This window comes from Anabas testudineus, chromosome 6 (genome assembly GCF_900324465.2).
Source record: "Anabas testudineus chromosome 6, fAnaTes1.2, whole genome shotgun sequence".
In the NCBI taxonomy this organism is placed as follows: domain Eukaryota; kingdom Metazoa; phylum Chordata; class Actinopteri; order Anabantiformes; family Anabantidae; genus Anabas; species Anabas testudineus.
In genome coordinates, this window is record NC_046615.1 from 17,075,304 (window position 1) to 17,093,968 (window position 18,665).

Sequence of the window (18,665 nt, forward strand, 5' to 3'; positions counted from 1 at the left end):
ACACATTGGGAGGAAATGTTGCTTCACCTCCTTCTTAACCATGTGTGAAATAATGTGTCGAAATTTGAGAGGCTGGTGAAAGCTTGACTGGAGATATGAATGCACCTGCAGAGACTGTGTGTGTGTGTGTGTGTGTGTGTGTGTGTGTGTGAGTGTGTGAGACAGAGAGAGAGACAGAGAGAGAGACAGAGCTTTCTAACAATAGACTGACCAACCACAGGGTACTGCAGTCACATGCATAACAAGGGTTGGACTATGAATCGTTGATGCTCAACCTGTTTGTGAAGTTTATCGCTCGCCTCTGAGCTCCCTGTGTCTGGCTCACAGGTAAGAACGCTCTCGTGTGAACCGTTACTTCTTAAGGCTAGTTTAGTCATAAATCTATGAAATGAATAAACTATTTCCTCGTTCCTGATTTGGAAATTCTACATTGTTTAATTGTTCACTAACTTTTCAAAGCCACGTTCAACATGCAACAGAAACTTCTTCATGTGTCTGTTTATGATCCTTCTTCTGAAGTGAGCTGAGAAACTTGGATGAATACCAACTCTTATTATTATAATCTCTGTGCATGGTGCCATCTCATGCTCTGCTATGTTGTTTAATGATCAGACATGTTTGCCAGTTTAAAAATAGTCTAATGTGGATCCATTTTGCAGAGCTCATCTATAACAAAATGTCTGACACAGAAGATGTTGTGGAGTACGTAACAATTTTTATATTTATATACTTTATATATTTGTTCACTATATATTTTATGATGGAAAATATGAATTCACTGATAATATTGTTTGTAGCATTGATAAAATTAATTAAATTATTTTTCCTTTCTCAATACTGCTTTCTTCTGAAGGGAGGGAGAAGGTAAGTAAGTTGCCTCTGCTCATGTTTTTATATATTTGATTTGATTTTGAAACACTTATATAATAATTTTACTAAGTAATTTACTTTATTCTGATACTTGTACAATTATTCATAGTGAATACTATTTTCTTTTCCTTAAACTAGATGAATCAAAGCCCAAACCCAAGTAAGTTTCTCAGCTCTTTAGGCAGTTAAAACACCACATAGCACAGATTATACAATAATAAACTGTTTACATTTGCAGGTTTATGACAAATATTACTGCCCCAAAGATTCCTGAAGGAGAAAAAGTGGACTTTGATGTAAGTTCGTCTTAGCAAGTGTTTCCTTCTTGATGGAAAAACAAGTATTTGGATCAAGTTTGACACATTTTTAATGACGTCTGATCCTGATTTGATGACAGGACATCCACAGGAAGCGTCAGGAGAAAGATCTGTCTGAGTTGCAATCTCTGATTGAAGCTCACTTCGTCCAGAGGAAGAAAGAGGAAGAGGAGCTCATCGCCCTCGTGAACAGAATTGTGAGTGTGTCTGTGAAAGTGGAGTCACTGTGTTTCTGTTTTGTTCAAAACCACCATGGCTGCATGCATTTCTGTCACAGGAGAAGCGTCGAGCTGAGAGAGCAGAGCAGCACAGGATCCGAGCAGAGAGAGAGAAGGAGAGGCAGGCCAGGCTGGCGGTACGATCCCAGGGTTCTGACTCATATCCTCACCGTACAGTTAATCATACAATAAATTTACAAACTATAACTGTAACGATTCTGATGAACAGGAGGAGAAGGAGCGTAAGGAGCAGGAAGAGCAGCGTAAGAAGCAGGATGAGGACGCCAAGAAGAAGAAGGCTCTCTCAAACATGAGCCATCAGTACAGTGCTGGGCAAAAGGTCAATCAAATTCTTAAGGTTTATAGTATTTAACTGTGAAACATAATGTCCGAGGTTGATAAAAATAGTCACACATCCCACTCACGTAAAGGAATCAATGCTTGACTAAGTAAATGCTGTTTACTTCTATGGCGATTTCATCAATTTATTAGCAAACAATGATATAAAGTAACTATTACATTTACTGATCACGTCCTGTATGCTATTTAAGTACCGTTTTGAGGAGGATTACCTAATATAACCTAAATATTTCCATTTTCTACTACTTCACACCTTGACCTCACCACATTTCAGAGGAAAATGTTACTTTACAGTCTTTTTTTTTTTGTCTCTTTCATTTTACAGTAATTTGCATCTATCTTTGGTTGTTTTTGGCCTTTTTTGTCTCTTTGGGCTAATTTTCTCTATTTTTGGTCATTAAATGTCTCTTCCCCCGACCTCTCAGGTCCCTGGGGGTATGTCCACTAAGCCTGTCTGGTAATCCATTTGGGTTTTTAAAGGATCTAAATGCTTCCTCAACCACTCTATTTTCAGAGGTTCCACTACTTTCATTGAATTTATTTGATGTAGAATTGTAAGAAGCTGTTTCTACTTTATTGTTGCATTTAGGTTCACCTCTGTATTTTATTATTTTAACAACACAGAGTGACACCAGAAAAGGTAAGAAACAAACCGAGAGGGAGAAGAAGAAGAAGATTCTGGCTGAACGCAGGAAGCCTCTGAACGTTGATCATCTGAGTGAGGATAAACTCAAGTAAGAAAACAACTGTACAAACTTTCAAATATATCTAAACATTGTCTCAAGGCTGGTTTGGGTTCATAGAGATAAAAAATGTTTTGCTCTGTGTTTAGGGAGAAGGCCAAAGAACTGTGGCAGTCTCTCATGAGCCTGGAGTCAGAGAAGTTTGATTTCAGTGAGAAACTGAAAAGACAGAAGTATGATGTAAGTTGATGGACGCACAGCTAGGACTTAACTTTTGAATCAACTCTATATAATATATAATAATGAGAAGCTTAGTGACAAGACAAGAGGAAGTTCTCACTCTTATCCAACAGAGCACTAGGAAGACACTACTAAGGAGATATTCTAGAGACAATAGTCTTCTACAATTAGGGTCCCTTATTCCTGATTGTTATGTAGTTTGTCTCATGTAAGTGAACTGTATAATACTTTATAACATATATCAACATTAGAAATAAAGTCAAAATTAAGTGCAAGTTACTGAAAAAGCTGCATTTTCTGTGGCTTTCCCAGTTTCCAACCTAGCATTAGCAACCTCTGCTGCACACGTCCCATCTGTTTTAAACATGCTTAGCCAGACTTATGTGTCCTTGCAGATAAACCAGCTTCTTGCCAGAGTCCAGGATCACCAGAAGTAAGTCCAGAAACCCCTGATTAACATTACTAGACTGGATGCTGTCTCTATTTTGATTTCTTTCTTACTTCATTCTGATCTTCTCTATTCTGAATAGCAAATTCTACTTCTTTTGCACATGCTCTACTTCACATTTGAATATTGTTGCAGCTATATAATAATAAAATCATTTGATTATATAGTTTGGTAGCTGAAACACAGATGTTAATCATGTAGAGTAGCCATAACCCTGTCAGTAGTTCTCCACATGAACTTGTAATTAAAAGAAGCAGCTCCAGGCAAATTGCAGATTTATTGATGATGTATTTAAAGTGAGAGAAAAATGCCTTTTATTTGTAATGAAATTCTGAGTAAATCTCTGTACCATAATGTCAAAGGCAGCCCAAGATTTTCCCAGTGAGATCTTAGCAGTTCAAATCTTAACCTGCAGAAACAGTTTTCTTATTTCCACATATTAACAGACTAACATACAAATAGACTTCATTTAAATGCTGCAACTGAATGACCATCACTTGTCCTGAACTCACAGTTGTCTGTGCTTTTCCTGCACCCTTTCAGTGCTAAAGGTCGTGGCAAAGGCAAGATGGGCGGTCGGCTGAGGTAAAGGGGCTACCAGACAGCAGCAAGATAGCAGTGACACCAGTGATTAGCGCATGTGTCTGTTGTGTTGGGATTACAAGTCAATTGTCATGATATGAAAACAATAAAACATTATTACACACTCTCTGCTGCGCCTCTCCAAACTATGTAGACTTCTGTTGCTGTGTAATTCGGTCTCTCATATTGTACAATAACACAATCATACAAAATCGTTTGACAGCTCAATGAAGGAACTGGAATCAACACAAACGCCTAGATCACCTCTATGTGGAACAAATACTGGTTTGATGTAGTTGTCTACATAAAAATAATACTGTCTTTTACCAGAAACACAGCAATATGTAAAATTGTAGGGACATTTTTACATTTAAATATCTAATATATAGTAAGTGCATTTCTTTTGCAAAATTATGAGCAGACATTATCTAATGAAAGAACTGACCTGATGAAGAAAGCATCCACATGTTGTAGCATTGGTTTCTCATTTCTAGCTTTAATTCAAATCTATATTAAGAGCAGACATTCCTCAGCAAGACTCCACATAGTGGTGATGCAGTGCATAACATTATCTATACGTTACATGAATCTATATTATTTTAATTACAAGAAAAACATAATAATCCAGGGCAGGAGTAGCTGATGGTGACTGATAGACACTGCCCATCATTAAATCCAAGTCTTTACTGTACATTAAAACTATGTTTCCATATACACATATCCACACCAGTGCATTTGGAGGTGGTTTGTCTCTGCAGTTTGAGATGCTGGGAGACTCAGCAGGGGGTTGGATGGCCTATGACGATGAGGGCAGGGGATGAACAGAGCTTGCTGAAGAGAGGCCGTCCTCACCACATGTGGGTTTCTCTGATCTCTGCTATCACCTGGCTAGCTTTCTGCAACGCCTACACACAGGAATGAAAAAAGTAGCAAAATGCTTAAATTAAAAACAACTTATTTTTACACCTTAAACACGGTTATGTGCAGAATGTTTACACTTCCAACCAATTTTCACATACACACTGGCTCCATGGTAAAATCTGTTACCTTGAGCATGTCAGCAGCCTCGTTGCGCCTCTGAGCCATGTCCTCGGACTCTGTCAGCAGGTCGCTGAGCAAAGCTGTCTTGTATAACTGACCCACCAGCTCACTCTGCAGGCTTTCCTTCACATGGTTCACCAGGAAGTGCATCACTGCCTTTGGTACACTGAGGGAAGATAAAGGACAGAACATAAGAGTGGACCAATTACGGCAATATTTCAAAAACTGTAAAAGTGTGGAAGACAAAAATAAACAAGGCTAGTAACATGTTTACCTGTCTTGGATGTTTTTCCGTACGATAAGAAAGTAGGACTTGATGAGTCTCTCGATGACCTCACAGTCCCTCTGTTCCCGAGAGGACAACTTCCTGGACACGGGAACAGGCTGTCAATGAAAATTGGCTTGTTAGTGCACCAAGTGGGATGTAATGGTGAAGTCTAACCATAAACACTGGTAGGATAATGGCTCTGTAGCCTGTAGGCAACAGCATAGGCTCAAATTAAATTCTATTTTGAGTGAGTTTGTTACCTACCACATCTAGCAGGTTGACAGCATGGCCCTTCTGTGGACTTGCAGTAAGTGGATTCTGGGGCACGGCCCTGTCACTGACTGCACTCTCCTCCCCCTTCTTCAACATGCCTCTCCAGGTTCCCGTCCCACTGTCCATCTGTTCGCTGACAGGGCCGCTCTGAGAGCCGCCAGCTGCTGCCTACAGGGAAGGAGAGACAGAGGAGTGAGGATGTGTGAGGTATGATGCTTACAGATACAAGCTAAGAGAATAAATGACATGCATTTAAAGTCAGGAAATAGGTTAAATCAACAAGATTTAAAAAAGTTAATAGAGACAAAAAGTGCAACACTTTCCATTAGTAGCACACCACAGGCCTTATTTGAATTCACCCCAAATAAGTTCATCCTTAAAAAATTCAGTAGTATTGTTGGACAGGCACTACGCATGACAATATCAGGTGGAATTCATTGTGCTGTATTAAACAGATCCTGAATGTGATATGTGATGGTATTACCTTTATCAGATCAAACAAAAACAGACATCACCTTTTAATATTTCAAACTGTGGTGAAAAAACATTGATTGAAAAAATAATCAATGTTTTTTTTTTTATTTATCACAATTTGCAATATCAAAGGGGTATTAAAAGGTTGTCACTATCACTGACTCCTTCCAAGGCATTAAAACTTTTATTAGTTTCATTATTTTTCAATAACATAGTTAAAGCCATTCGAGCCTGGAGTCATCATGTTTCTTCTGTCAGGACCACTAGCATGTAGGAGAGAAAGGATTAAATGTACAATACACAGTCAAAGATCAGACACCTGTATACCCATACAATATAAATGCAACAGGAGACGGGTGAATGTAGAGTCTTACAGGACTTTCAAATGGAAGATCAGACTGGCTTAACTTGAGAAACACAGTAAGGGTTTAGGGGTGAGCAAAGGTCAGAAGTGCACAGGCAGGCAGTGAAGGAGACACACCTTAGCAACCTCGCCCTGGAGGGCAGGAGGCTCAGTGGGAGAGGGAGACTGCCCACCTGGGCCTTTAAGGGACTAAAGAAAGACAACGTCAGGAAGAAAAGAGTGGACCGGAAACTGACAGGAGCTACAAGCAGAGTATGCAGAACTTTCCCCTGTTAGAATAATTGTGTTAGATTCAATATAGAAGAAGCCCATGGTATGGTATGATAGTTCATTCTTCAGTGAGAGCAGACTGAATGCATTTACTGTGTGCACCATATGAGTGGCACAGAGTCTGTGTTTAGCCTTTTACAAAAAAACCTGATGGATCCTAGCAAATACCTTGTCTCTGGGGACAGCAGAGGGCAGGTCTCGCATTCTGTTGCGTCTCTGCTCCTGAAAAAATAATAAAGGCAAATCTATCAAAGTTTGAAAGAAGATATATCAACGTTTCAACAATCAACTTCATTACTTTTAACTTATGATTCTTCTGAGGATAGAATGTGCTGAGATTAGAAAAAGTGGCAAGAAAAAGTATGTGAACCTTTCTGTACACATACTTTCCTTGCTACTGTGTGCTGTATCTTTACAATTAACATAAAAGTATGACAATAATGATATTTACATACATGTATTTTAAAGTATAACATCTCTCAGATTAGAAGCATTTCTCTTACCTCAATATTATTGTTCATGAGGCCACAGGCATCAGCAAAGTCAGGGTGCTTTGTGTTGATATAGGCTAGCTCAATGGCAACCAGGTTATGAACCTGAAAAAAGGGAACATCAAAAAATCAGACTGTGAATAAACTTCTATTAAAATAGACTGTTGTAATAGTGGTGAGCAGATCCTGACCATGTCATTGGTGACAGGGAGTCTCTTTCTGAGCAATGAAGTGACCACTTCTACTATGGCATCATGAAGCTTTGGAAACCTCAACAACTCCTGCAGAGATAAATAATCGGCTGCATTAGCATTATGGATTGCAGTTTAGTGTATCTGCAGCATACAACTGTGCTTTAGCTTTAGTGGCATGTAGGAGTGTGCTTCTCACCTGTGTGCTGTAGTTGCTGCAGTGTTGGATGATCCTCTGCATCTCCTCATGAACCAGCTCCACGCAGCGCAGACTGGGTTCCTCCAGTCGCTTGACCTGTCGTTTCACTAGCAACTCAAACGAAACCTCAGGCACAAATAAAGCAGGCCTCGGGCCCTGTCAAAGCCAACAATTTATAAGTCATGAAAAAGTCTTAAAAACAAAGGTGAAAAAGTGAAGGAGCTAGCATAAACTAACCGTTGCGTTTCTGATGGCTGTGAGCACATCGATGGTCGTCAGGCCACCCAGAGGGTCTACTGACTCCAATGTGCGACCAAACGTCTCATGAAATATATAACAGATTCTTGCTCCACCACACCTGAAAAAATGAAAGAAGAAACAAGTAGGGTATAAGCAGAATTTGTTTTCAGGTGATTATTTAGTGAGTGCTGATACTAGCACCACTTTGTGGTGTATGAAGGTACATGCAGTTCACAGAGTGTAACTCACAGTTCAGCTGTTTCTATGTACTTGGCCGTGCCCTCTATGGTGTTGCAGTACTCTGTAGCAAACTTGGTAATGAGCTGCAGCAACGTGGAGCTCTTGTCCTCGACAGGTTCACCATAACTGCTGAGTAAAGACTGGTACTGCGCTGCGAGGACATTAATCCTCGTCTTCAGCTCAGGAAGACAGTCTCTAATATGGTGCATTAATAACCTATGGCAAGATTCAAAAATGTACACATTACACTTTGACTGGAAAAGTAGAGGAGTACATGATACAGAAGACAACATGTTCTCTAGGATTTAGTGTTTCTGCCGGGTCCCACAACAGCTCAGCAACAAGAAGAAGACAAATCTTTGGCTACTTCCTATGCACTTAAAAGAAACAACAACAACAAAATTCTTTCTCCATTATCTGGCCCTTGTGTCTCATGAAAGATTTTCTTCTCAAAGCAACTTATTTTAAAATTCCTCTTCCTGATTCACATTTGTTGTTTGCTTTGTAGCTCACATGTAAGATGAGCTGTCATGAATACCATGTTCAATGCAGCTTGAGAATAGAATAAACCATTTATTTCCCATAAAAACAAAACAAAAAAAAGAAATCATAATCAGATTATTTTGAGCTCACTAAGCCTTACACTTACTCTCCTCACTCTTCTGTTGTGTGGAAGAAAGATTAGTTTGTCCACATTCTCTGGCAAAAACAAACTTCTCGTCTTGTTCACAATGCTGTCTGACTGATGACAATGGTATTTTATGTTCACTGTGGTGAGTGGGAGGGATGTCAGGCGCCCAAGCTGAGATACAACCATGTATTCCCACATTTTAATAGTGCAATTAAAATGAAAGTGAATCAGTGTTTAAACAGTAAATAAGTACATATTTTTTCAAAAGGTCAAATCAGTGCATGAGTTCATACCTGTTTAGTGTTTTGGCCAAGTATTTGGTTCCATTTCTGTTGGCGAGGGAGGGGTACCTCTTTTGTAGGAAGGCACATTCATCACGAATAGAATCTGCCACCAACTTCTTCTGATTGATATCGAGCTGACTCCTAAGAACAAACAAAAAAAAGGCCTTTTGTTACCGTTCTGTAACTGCGTGCGAGGATGTGTGCGAGGATGTGTGCTGGCACAATGGCGCAGTGCTACCTGTTGACTACTCCAATAATGCCCAGTTTAACAGGAATGACTCTGCCCATCAACACGTCCATGGCGTCTGTACCAGCATCCATCAGATCCAGCTTGGTCACCACCGCTAGCGTCCTCCTACCTAAATACAGACATATTCCGTTTTAGTCCCATTTATAAAATTAAACAAAACCTTTTCATGGAAATGACCATAACCATTTATTTGCTTCCAAAAGAACAAAAAAAACCTCCACTAAGCTAAGATATTTCACTGATACTGATACAGGGCCACTCCAGGACCTTGACTTTAGTGTCTTTTTAATGTTTACGACCGACTAGGAACTTATTGTCTTGCTGGAAGACCCAGAAGCAGCCTAAAGCTAAACTGGCTGAAGATTTCTTTGGATTAACCTTCAAAATGTCCACATAATATCTTCTTGCGCGCATACATCCGAACAAGGTTCCATGTGCTTGAAACAGCAATGGAGTGAGTAATCGAGTTTTTAGGACTAGTCCCTTTCAATAAAGTGTTCAAGTGCCAGTAGTCCTGTTCGGTGTTCAATAATTTTGTTTTTGACTGTACATTAAGCTACAAAAACACTGATGTGGTAAGGAAGGCAAAGAATACCTAAATACTATAAATAATAATAAAATATACAAATAGAAAACATTTAAAAAGCACTAAAATCCCAAACTAAAAAAAGAACAAATGATGAAGCCATTTACCATCTGGATCAACCTCACGGGCCACTTTAAGGGACTCTGATGTTGCCATGTCTGTGTTGGCAGCGGTCACAGCCAGGATGATGGAGTTGGGGTTTGAGATGTATTTCAGGATTAGTTCTCTGATCTGGATCTCTATGTCTCTGGGCTGGTCTCCCACAGGTACCTGTTTTACAAAATATACACTGACTTCAGACCATTACAGTTTCTGTAGAGTTAAATCAATAAAGACGATCTGGACCAGGTGGATTAACCAGTAACATTCTGAGATAATGGGCTTCCGAGATACAAATAATACATAACAACCTAGCATAAAATAATTAGACAGCCTACTCCTACGTGCACTGTTGCACAGGGTTCAATAGAAGTTTATAGGCCAGTTGTAAAACTTAGAAACAGTGCTATTCAGCCTATTGAAGGGTAGAAATAAATATTACAGTTCATGGTTCAACACAGGTTTGGACACAGGTAAGCAACAAAATCTTACCTTTGTAATGCCAGGAAGATCCACCAGGGTGAGGTTCACAACATGTGGCGAGAAGATTTTCAGGTGAATAGGTTCATCACTAATACCCTAGAAAGAAAAATCCATTACTTTTACAAACTGGAAATTTAAGATGATCCACTTTCCCCTTTAATATGATTTTTTTGTTAAGTAACTTTTGACACTGCCTCTTAATTGGCGCAATTAGCATACCTTATTATTGCCCGACATTCTTTCGGTTTCTGCTTCAATTTCTTGCCTGATCTCTTCAAAGTCTGTGTAGATCTGAAAAGGAAAATAACCAACAAAGATAACGACTCCTATATGGGAACAAGTTGCAGTTTTTAATATTCTAACAATAATAATAATAATAATTATAATAGGGCATGACTGTAATAATGTAGAGAAGAAGCAAGAAACAGTTCATGAGAAATCATAGAAGCGACTTTGTTCGGTGGAGAACTACATGCAGCTTCAGACACACTTTTACCGTTTACCCTAAAGCCATAAGGTTCTTTTAGCTGCTGAGAGCGTGTGTGCCTGATCTTATTACAGATGACAGACATTGATGTTGAAAACATCCACCAAACAACTGTATCAAAGTTACAAATGTCAGTGAATCAATAGAGGATTTATAATCAACCCCAGTTATCAAATATTCAGATGTTTCTATATACGGCACAGCTCTGTTGGAAGACTCCACAGAAAGCATTTTTTCTGGCTCTACCTTGTTTTTGGTGTGCAGGAATTTTCCCCATTCTTCTCCATCGATGCCTGCAGAAATACAAAGTTGAGGAAAGATGTTTGAGTAACTGATGTGATAGATGTGGAAGATCAGTTTTACTATTTTTGCTGGGGGGGTGATTTCTCTAGTGGCATAGATGGAATGGAAAAACTCTCTGGTCTAAGCACCAGAGAGTGCAAAGCTTTTAAACGAAAATAAATGAAGTAACAGTAGAACAACGGTTGTTTCATAGAAGAAGCAAATTATAGCTTAAAGCAAAAAGGGCGTTTTGGGAAAGCAGACACCTAGGGGTGTAAAAGTATTTCAAAAACAAAAAATGCAATAATAAATGATAAAAGCAAGGAAACAAACTGACATGGATGGAGTCTGTTAGTTACAGAGGAAGCAGGAATCCGTGAACTAATGACTTTAAACTGATAAGAAAAAATCTAAATTTCCTTTGTCTAACTTCAACTGACAGAGACCAGCCTATATGGAGAGAAGGGCATGAGCTGAATAAAGTGAAGCCATGTGGTTTGGCAGCTTTGGAAAAAGCTAAACAAAAACACACTTTGATTGGGTAAACCGGGCAAAAGAAAAGAGGGGAGGGGTCGTGTCATATACAACACATTAAGAAATAGAACAAGGAAAAGGAGACCTCTGTAAAGGCGTCCGTTTTTCTTGGATTCTGTGGTTAAAAAAGAGACAACAGGAGACAATAGGGTTAATCTCCCTATCTGCACAATGCAGTCACGCTGAGGCCATTCCAAGAGGACAGCATTCACTAAACGCTGGATCCTGCCATATTATAGTCTCCTGCTCTTTTCACTAAGAAGTGAACAATATCAGCTCTGATTTTGAGTTACAGTAAAATGATATTTCTTTCATAAAAGAACAGCATTCCACAGTTTATTATTACAGCAATGAAAAAAAAACTGATAAGTCTCCTAAGTAAAGCAAACCGTGGTGGAAGGAAAATTAGGACTGTACTGAAATACTGTGACAGTTTTAAGATCTTATACTTCAGTTATTACTTCATATTTGTATTCTTGTACATTTGAGAGACAAATATGATATATATCTTACTCCATTACATTTATATTATACGACATACATGTATTAGGGTGACTGGCGATATTTAAAGTACATAGGTAAAAAATCAGCTCCACCTTCACCAGTTGCATTGTTTAAGTCAAGCTTGCACATGAATGTGTCTGTAATTACAATTAATGTAATATAAAGACATTGATCATTTGACGTAATAATACTAACACTGCTCAGTACCTTTACATTTGGTACTATTTTTATATTGCTTAATTTGATAAAATTACTTTTAATACATGACTTCAGATCTACAGATCTTCTTTAGATTTAGATTTTGATCCTTCATACTGGATCATGCTCTAACATCTACATGCATTCATTCCCTTTACTAGAGTTGTTGTAGATGTTACATGTTAGGGCCCCACTGAAAACACCTGGCAATGCAATAAGTATTTTAAAATGCATGTACAGCACTACATACTTCTAAACTGACTGTCACATTGCTTAGTTTGTTGGAGAAGTTAGTACAAGACAACTGTGACAAAGAAGAAGGTAGAGAAGATTTAGAGGTCAAAGGGATGTTACCATTCTCTTCATTGGTTTTCCTCCGATCCTCTTGATCAATGTGGACTAGCTGCAGGATGAGGGGCCGGCGAGTGACGATGCCAGTGCCACGTGGCAGGATGTCTCTGCCAACCAGGCTCTCTAAGACAGAACTCTTCCCACTGCTCTGTGGACAATAACAACAACACCGTAAACAAAATCAAAACAAAAAATAGAAATATGCATGACTGACTGAGCGACGAGGTGGCGACACAGTGAAACCACACGGTAATTACTGTACATGTATTTAATAGTTTCTGGGGCGTTATGTTGTTTATGGTGCCTCAGGAACTGTTTAATAGACTCAGGAACTTATTAAACTGGAGGAACTAGAAATTCAAATTTAGTTCTTCAGTATTTGTTCTAGGTCTAATAAACTTCACAGATAAGGCAGTAGTACTTTTGGATGACCCAAACATTCTGGCTACTACAACTAGTTTACGGTCTTCATTTATACAAGCATATAAATGAAGACCGTATTAGTACTGGGTGTCATGAGATCTGGTGAACTAAAAAACAACACCTAATTTTCTGAAATAGCTTCAAGGGAATGATCCCTTTTTCATCAGTAGCAGATGAGGGCTAAAAAGGATTACTTCCTATGTATATGTAAATCTAATGGTATTGTGTTGAATTCTAGACTTGCGGGTCTTTGTAGAGCCACAGCAAGAACAAACATGAACAGATCAGGCATAAAAACATCCTTTGGCTTGCCTTGTCTTTAACGTCTGTAATGCCCTTAGATGCCTGCCAAAAGGTCTGAGACGCACACATCCTATTAGTCGGCCAGTGAAAGTAAACATATAAGACAAACCCTGACACTTTAAATCAATCAGGTTCTAATGCGTGAACTAGGCAGTTAGATGTCCAGGGTAAAACTTGATTCAAAAAGAGAGGTGTTGATTCAACTTTATGTTAGTATTTTGTGTTAGACGAAAGATTTCAAGATTCAAATCACTTTTCTAATTACAGAGGGAAATTGTTTAATGCTACCAATATATTAAAACTTTAATCCTGAATATTACAGGGCTTTTAAGTTATTTTACGTAGATATATGGCTACAGCTAATAGTTTGTCTCATCATGACTCGTCTGATTATGTTCTGAATAAATAAGTATAAATTTTTATATAAAGAATATGAGAAACCTGAGAAAACCTCACACAGCCTAAATATCAGTCAACAACACTAAAATATAGATTTTTCTTTTACTTTATTAACATAATAAGAAAAGCAGCAAATTTGGCTGTTAAAGAAATACTTTTATTTTTAAAATGTAAAATATATTAGCTAGGTTCATATGCACTTCTCTTCCCCATCTGCCAACCAAAACGTTGCTACAGTGGGTTTGTGAGTGAGCTCACATGTAACTTAGCTAATGCTAACTTTGCTGCTAAGTTAGTTAACGTAGATGCGTATAAAACAAACTAAACTTGATTTAAAGTCACTCCACACATATATAGCTACTGCACCTGCAAAAAACAGAAAGCAAAACTGAGAAACGAAAAACAGAAGTAGACAAAACAATAAGTTGACGCAGGCTAACTTGCTAGTCTTCAAGCAGAGTGACGTTTCTCACCTGAGTTCCCACAACAACTATCTGCGGCAGTTGAATTATGTCTGCGCCGACTGTGTTGAATACATCCTGCAGTTTATTAATGACAGGTATTAGGGCCTCCATTAGCTCCGATACTAATCCCGACCTGTCAGATGTTAGACAGCTTTCTTTATTCTGCCGCACACGGGTACAAAATCATTCAATGTCCTTCGGCTAAGCTACTGGCGTCTCTTTGGATCTGGCAACAACTGCGCACGGGCTTGCTCACAGTTGCATCATGGGTGTGTGAGTCCACTAAAGTCTCGTTCAACTGCCAATTGTTCGCCCTTTGACTTTTCCAAACTACATTTCCTATGTGTGACGTCAAACTGGCGATGCACCAATGAAAGGAAAGAAAACTATTTTCCTCTACGCAGCGGTAACCATAGTGAGTGACCAAATATTTATGTGGGACACTCATAAATACACTTAAAAATAAATTTAAAAAAATTATATAAATTATATAAATTATCTACTTTAGACTGTATTATGACTTCCTTGCTCAAGTGTTTTATAGTTTAGTTAAACAAAACAAAACAAAAATATTCACCCTCTCATGTCGAAGCAGAGGAGAGAGTGGAAATTTAATGTCTGATGAGGTGTATGTGACACACTCAGGAATGCTATTGGGAAATGGGAAATTAAAATGCAGCTGTAATAATCATTATGCAGCTATTTAAGAGTTAAAGGCTCTGACACTTAAAAGTTACAACCAAGAATTCAGGTGGAGCAGAGTGTGAAAAAATGCAAGCACTCCTGAAATACTGAATGAGTAATGTAATATTACTGGTGATGGTTATGTGGCTATGTGCACGTATACAAGTATGTGTACACACAGCCTGCTTGTATTTGGCAAATGATGGATGATATATACATCATTACAAAATGTATTATTATATACTTTATAGAGGATTCATTAGTGTTACTGTTCTTGGTCTCTTCCACTTGACACATAAATAATGAAACAAAAGGCACATTAGTTTTATCTCTACATTTTATTTTTCTAAACACAGTATTTAAAACAAACCCATATCTGGAAAAGTATACAAATTTAAAGTGCTATTAGGAAATAAATATTGCACAGCACAATGTAAAGGAATTGTAACTAGTTTATAGGAATGAGGTAACAGATGATATGTTATGAAGAATGTCTTATCTTCTACAGTATGTACTGAGGTTTCATTAACAACACAACAGTAGGTAGCCACCAAAGAATCACACAACTAGTGTAGGGACCAAAGTGTACATAGAGTTATTATTCAGCTTTGTCAAGTCAGGGTGGTTTGTAGTGAAAACAGTCTGGAAATAAACATTTTGGTGGGAACTTTTAAGAATAAAACAAGACAACAAAGCTTTAGGCCAAATTATAGATGATAAACCTGTCAGAAAGTTCTTTGAAAATAATGAGTTAATGTGTTGAACAATGACGCAGTTTAACATAGTCCCATAATAATAGTGCTGCAATATTTGCATTGCACTGGCTGTTTTTAGAAACTGTGTTTGTGTGTCATATTTTAAGGTATGCTTTATATTTTGTGAATATAATCCAGTTCAACAACAAAGTGTGGCCTTTAAAGTCTACATTTCAGATTAATTAAAGAACTCTCTGAAACCAATTTAGCAAAATAGAACTTTATAAGGTGTTTACAGGTATAACTAGGCCATTTCCAATAAAACCTGTTATAAATTTCTTATTATTATTTTTTAACATTTAAGGGTATTTACAATTTTTGTATAATTACTGCTGGTTAAAATTTAACCACAATCATTACAATAAATGTTGAAATTTTTAACTGGAAGTGTAGAGGACAATGTAGTACCCAAAAACACGTTAAACACTGCAACATATGCAGGGTCCTGGGATTTTGTTGACTTTGCTCCCCATTTCACAACCATAAGCAAAACTCCTCTGGCAGCCATAGTTTCTGGCTTTAGTTGTGAATTGAGACTTACAATGGCAAAAACCAAACAAAAGAAGCTTAAAAGCTGGACAAAAAGTGACAGGTTATCTACTAGTAAACCTAGATGGACATAAAAGGAGTTTTATTTTTCACAACAGCAAAATGAACCATGTTTTCAAATTAGACTTTGAAATGAAGGTGCCTCAAAAATACTGAGAAATACTACTACAATCACTTACAAATCCATGAGCTGACAGGAAACTGTCTACCAACTGGCTTCCTGACACCTACTCAACACAACAGTATTTTATCCCCTTAAGGCAATTTTAGGTGAGGAGATATTTTAATTTGCATCCTAAGATGCAATGCAGTCTGTGTATGTGGTTACCATATTTCCTCTGCGCTGGGTCACCGTTCTACAGTGTTGTTTTGACGCACCGTGAAACCCGTTTTCAGTTTGTTTGGTGTGTCTGTCAAATGTAGTCATTCTCTCTATGTCGCCAAACACGTCATCAAAGATGCCTGCTCCAAAACCTCCTTGAAAGTGTCTTTTATGTCTGCTATGGGACTCCTTGTGGGATCTAGAGTGTTCCTCAAAGTGTCTTCTGTGACGGGCATGTCTGTTCTGGCTGTAGATGTCAAAGTCCTTGAATATGTCATCTATGTTGAAGTTGAAAGGTTGCTGGTCATATTCTCTCCTTCTGGTGTCATCTGATAAAGTTTCATAAGCTGAACATGACAAAGACAGACATAATTCAGTATTAAAAGGTATAGCTAGAGACAGTTCTATTCTGTCTAAGGCATGGTAAGAGTAACAAATAGTGAAATGTAACCTCATATATGTACATGCCTAAATGATGCTATGTCTCAACAGTGAAATACATGTGATTGAATGTAACCTTTCTGTTTGCTTTGAATGGGAAAACCCTTTTGATTCAACATAATGATAGTTACACACACAGTCACAAGTAATCAACCATACCTTCAGCAATTTCCCTGAATCTCACTTCAGAATCTGGGCTCTTGTTCTTATCAGGGTGATATTTCATTGCAAGCTTGTGAAAAGCCTTTTTTATCTGTCGCTCAGTGGCATCTTTTGGCACTCCTAGTATATCATAGTAGTCCTTCTTGGCAAGTATCAGCTCTGTTATCATGAAGATGCACACTGCAAACGTTACAGCAGACAGAGCAGTCGCCATAACTGTGTTCTGCCCTGTTTTCAAAATAGAAAATGATCAGTTTGTTAGAGAATAAAAATTTAAAGCATGCCTAAAAAACAAAACAGTGTTAATTAGTATTAATATATATGGAGAACAATAAGGCATGGTTAGAAAACGGCTGGAGGAAATTACATATATTCATCAGCCTATACTGGACAGGACTGATATACACTTAAGCATTACTATTTTTATGTTTTTATAAATATAACAAAGGTTTCACAAAACTGACATTGTACTAATGTTAAAAAGAATCTTACAAAATCTGAGACTTTGTTTTAAACCATCTGTAGCTTCTTAGTCCAAATTTCACAAGTCTGTGTAAAGTGGATATTGATCCAGCTAGCTTTCACAAATCTGATAATGACTTTAGAGTTCAGGCTTCACCCTTTTACAACCTTTCAAGTGGATCGAAACATTTGAATAACTGCTTATCATCCTTTAAGCTTAATCTACATTTAATAAATAAATAAACAGATAAACTATTTAGGAAGGCTGGTTCTGTCCTGGGTGTGTAGCTGGACCCTCTACATGTTGTAGCTGAGAGGAAGATGCTGTTCAAACTCCTCTCAATCCTGAAATAGTATTAGTATCACAATTCTAAGCTAATGCTAACTTTGTTAAGTAAAGCTACGAGATGTGGCCGAGCATGTGTAACCGAACATGGAGAGGAGAACCTGTGGACATGCTTCACTGTCTGTCCCGTTAACCGCTAATTTTGACTGAACGGAAGAAATTACACTGATTACACGACCAACATAATTAATATTTTTGGTAAACCACGCTAAGCAGGGCTATCTAAAAGGTTATATTAAACTCTTAAATATATATAAACCACTGGATCATCACTGACGTCAACCGTTACTTGTCATGGTTAACGTTAGCTCCTAGCGTTAGCTGACGGTGGCTAACACAGCTCCATACATTCTCATATCTTTTAGGCGCACATCACCTACCTTTTTGGCGGATACGAGTGCGGGTTGTGTTGCACACGCAGTACTTAACAAGTATTCAGCTAACACTAAACATGACAGTGTTGAATTATCATCACTGTCAAGTAACAGTTATTAGCCACAGCATCGTTTGCAGTTCTTCTTCTTCTTCGGTTTTATCGGCGGTTGACAAACCAGCTCGGAGACTCATTGTTGACACCTACTGGACTAAAGAGTCAGTTTATAAGACAATTAAACTTAGCGTTAGTTTTCAAAGGAAAAACGGAAAAGAGACATATTTTGTTGCTGTTTGCTGTTGTTATTGGTAAAAAAAAAAAGGGTTACATCAGAACAAGCTGAAAAGGTTTTGGTTTCTGTGGATAAAAGTGCAGAAGAATGTGTATTTTCTCAATCTGCAGCAAAGCCGTTTGCAGCAGTGGGCAAAAGTAAGTGGCTTTTATCAGGCAGCTGCTTTTATGAGGTATGTGGGATTCTGGTGACAAGAACAAAATCAGGACCCTCTTCAACTGTGATAATGAGT

At 38.1% G+C, this 18,665-nt stretch overlaps 3 protein-coding genes across 6 annotated transcripts; 1 reads left to right on the forward strand and 2 right to left on the reverse strand.

The window, feature by feature from the left end:
- The first annotated feature begins 246 nt into the window (after window positions 1-246).
- Window positions 247-3,845, forward strand: LOC113165514 (troponin T, cardiac muscle isoforms-like). Its single transcript, XM_026365101.1, has 12 exons — window positions 247-327; window positions 660-702; window positions 854-864; window positions 1,009-1,030; window positions 1,109-1,166; window positions 1,268-1,384; window positions 1,465-1,542; window positions 1,635-1,745; window positions 2,390-2,499; window positions 2,598-2,688; window positions 3,084-3,121; window positions 3,680-3,845. The coding sequence occupies exons 2-12, from the start codon at window positions 677-679 to the stop codon at window positions 3,723-3,725; spliced, it is 708 nt and encodes a 235-aa protein (XP_026220886.1). The 5' UTR covers window positions 247-327; window positions 660-676; the 3' UTR covers window positions 3,726-3,845.
- Window positions 3,395-14,307, reverse strand: dnm1l (dynamin 1-like). 4 transcript variants are annotated; one of them, XM_026365099.1, is made up of 20 exons: window positions 14,057-14,307; window positions 12,462-12,606; window positions 11,491-11,520; window positions 10,836-10,882; window positions 10,322-10,393; window positions 10,112-10,198; window positions 9,628-9,790; window positions 8,923-9,043; window positions 8,694-8,825; window positions 7,779-7,985; window positions 7,527-7,647; window positions 7,290-7,445; window positions 7,091-7,180; window positions 6,912-7,004; window positions 6,577-6,630; window positions 6,256-6,327; window positions 5,292-5,468; window positions 5,034-5,143; window positions 4,766-4,925; window positions 3,395-4,623 (listed from the first exon to the last, which is right to left on the reverse strand). In XM_026365099.1, the coding sequence occupies exons 1-20, from the start codon at window positions 14,156-14,158 to the stop codon at window positions 4,567-4,569; spliced, it is 2,196 nt and encodes a 731-aa protein (XP_026220884.1). In that variant the 5' UTR covers window positions 14,159-14,307; the 3' UTR covers window positions 3,395-4,566. The 4 variants fall into 4 exon arrangements, with proteins under 4 accessions (XP_026220884.1, XP_026220885.1, XP_026220881.1 ...); XM_026365100.1 differs by lacking the exon at window positions 11,491-11,520 and having other exon boundaries at window positions 6,262-6,327; window positions 14,057-14,306; XM_026365096.1 differs by lacking the exon at window positions 6,256-6,327 and having other exon boundaries at window positions 14,057-14,306.
- A 747-nt stretch (window positions 14,308-15,054) lies between these two features.
- dnajb9a (DnaJ heat shock protein family (Hsp40) member B9a) lies at window positions 15,055-18,292 on the reverse strand. The gene is made up of 3 exons (XM_026364661.2): window positions 18,149-18,292; window positions 16,958-17,188; window positions 15,055-16,704 (listed from the first exon to the last, which is right to left on the reverse strand). The coding sequence occupies exons 2-3, from the start codon at window positions 17,172-17,174 to the stop codon at window positions 16,331-16,333; spliced, it is 591 nt and encodes a 196-aa protein (XP_026220446.1). The 5' UTR covers window positions 17,175-17,188; window positions 18,149-18,292; the 3' UTR covers window positions 15,055-16,330.
- Window positions 18,293-18,665: the final 373 nt, after the last annotated feature.

Excerpts from the sequence above, each read along its gene's own strand:
- dnm1l (XM_026365099.1), bottom strand. The coding sequence starts at position 14,158 with ATGGAGGCCCTAATACCTGTCATTAATAAACTGCAGGATGTATTCAAC. Across the intron at positions 7,986-8,693 it reads TTGGCCAAAACACTAAACAG|GTTATTAATGCACCATATTA; the intron begins GTATGAACTCAT and ends ATCTTGCCATAG. Across the intron at positions 6,328-6,576 it reads CTGCTGTCCCCAGAGACAAG|TCCCTTAAAGGCCCAGGTGG; the intron begins GTATTTGCTAGG and ends GTCTTTCTTTAG.
- dnajb9a (XM_026364661.2), bottom strand. The coding sequence starts at position 17,174 with ATGGCGACTGCTCTGTCTGCTGTAACGTTTGCAGTGTGCATCTTCATG. Across the intron at positions 16,705-16,957 it reads ATTCAGGGAAATTGCTGAAG|CTTATGAAACTTTATCAGAT; the intron begins GTATGGTTGATT and ends TGTCATGTTCAG.
- LOC113165514 (XM_026365101.1), top strand. The coding sequence starts at position 677 with ATGTCTGACACAGAAGATGTTGTGGA. Across the intron at positions 2,500-2,597 it reads CTGAGTGAGGATAAACTCAA|GGAGAAGGCCAAAGAACTGT; the intron begins GTAAGAAAACAA and ends CTCTGTGTTTAG. Across the intron at positions 3,122-3,679 it reads AGAGTCCAGGATCACCAGAA|TGCTAAAGGTCGTGGCAAAG; the intron begins GTAAGTCCAGAA and ends GCACCCTTTCAG.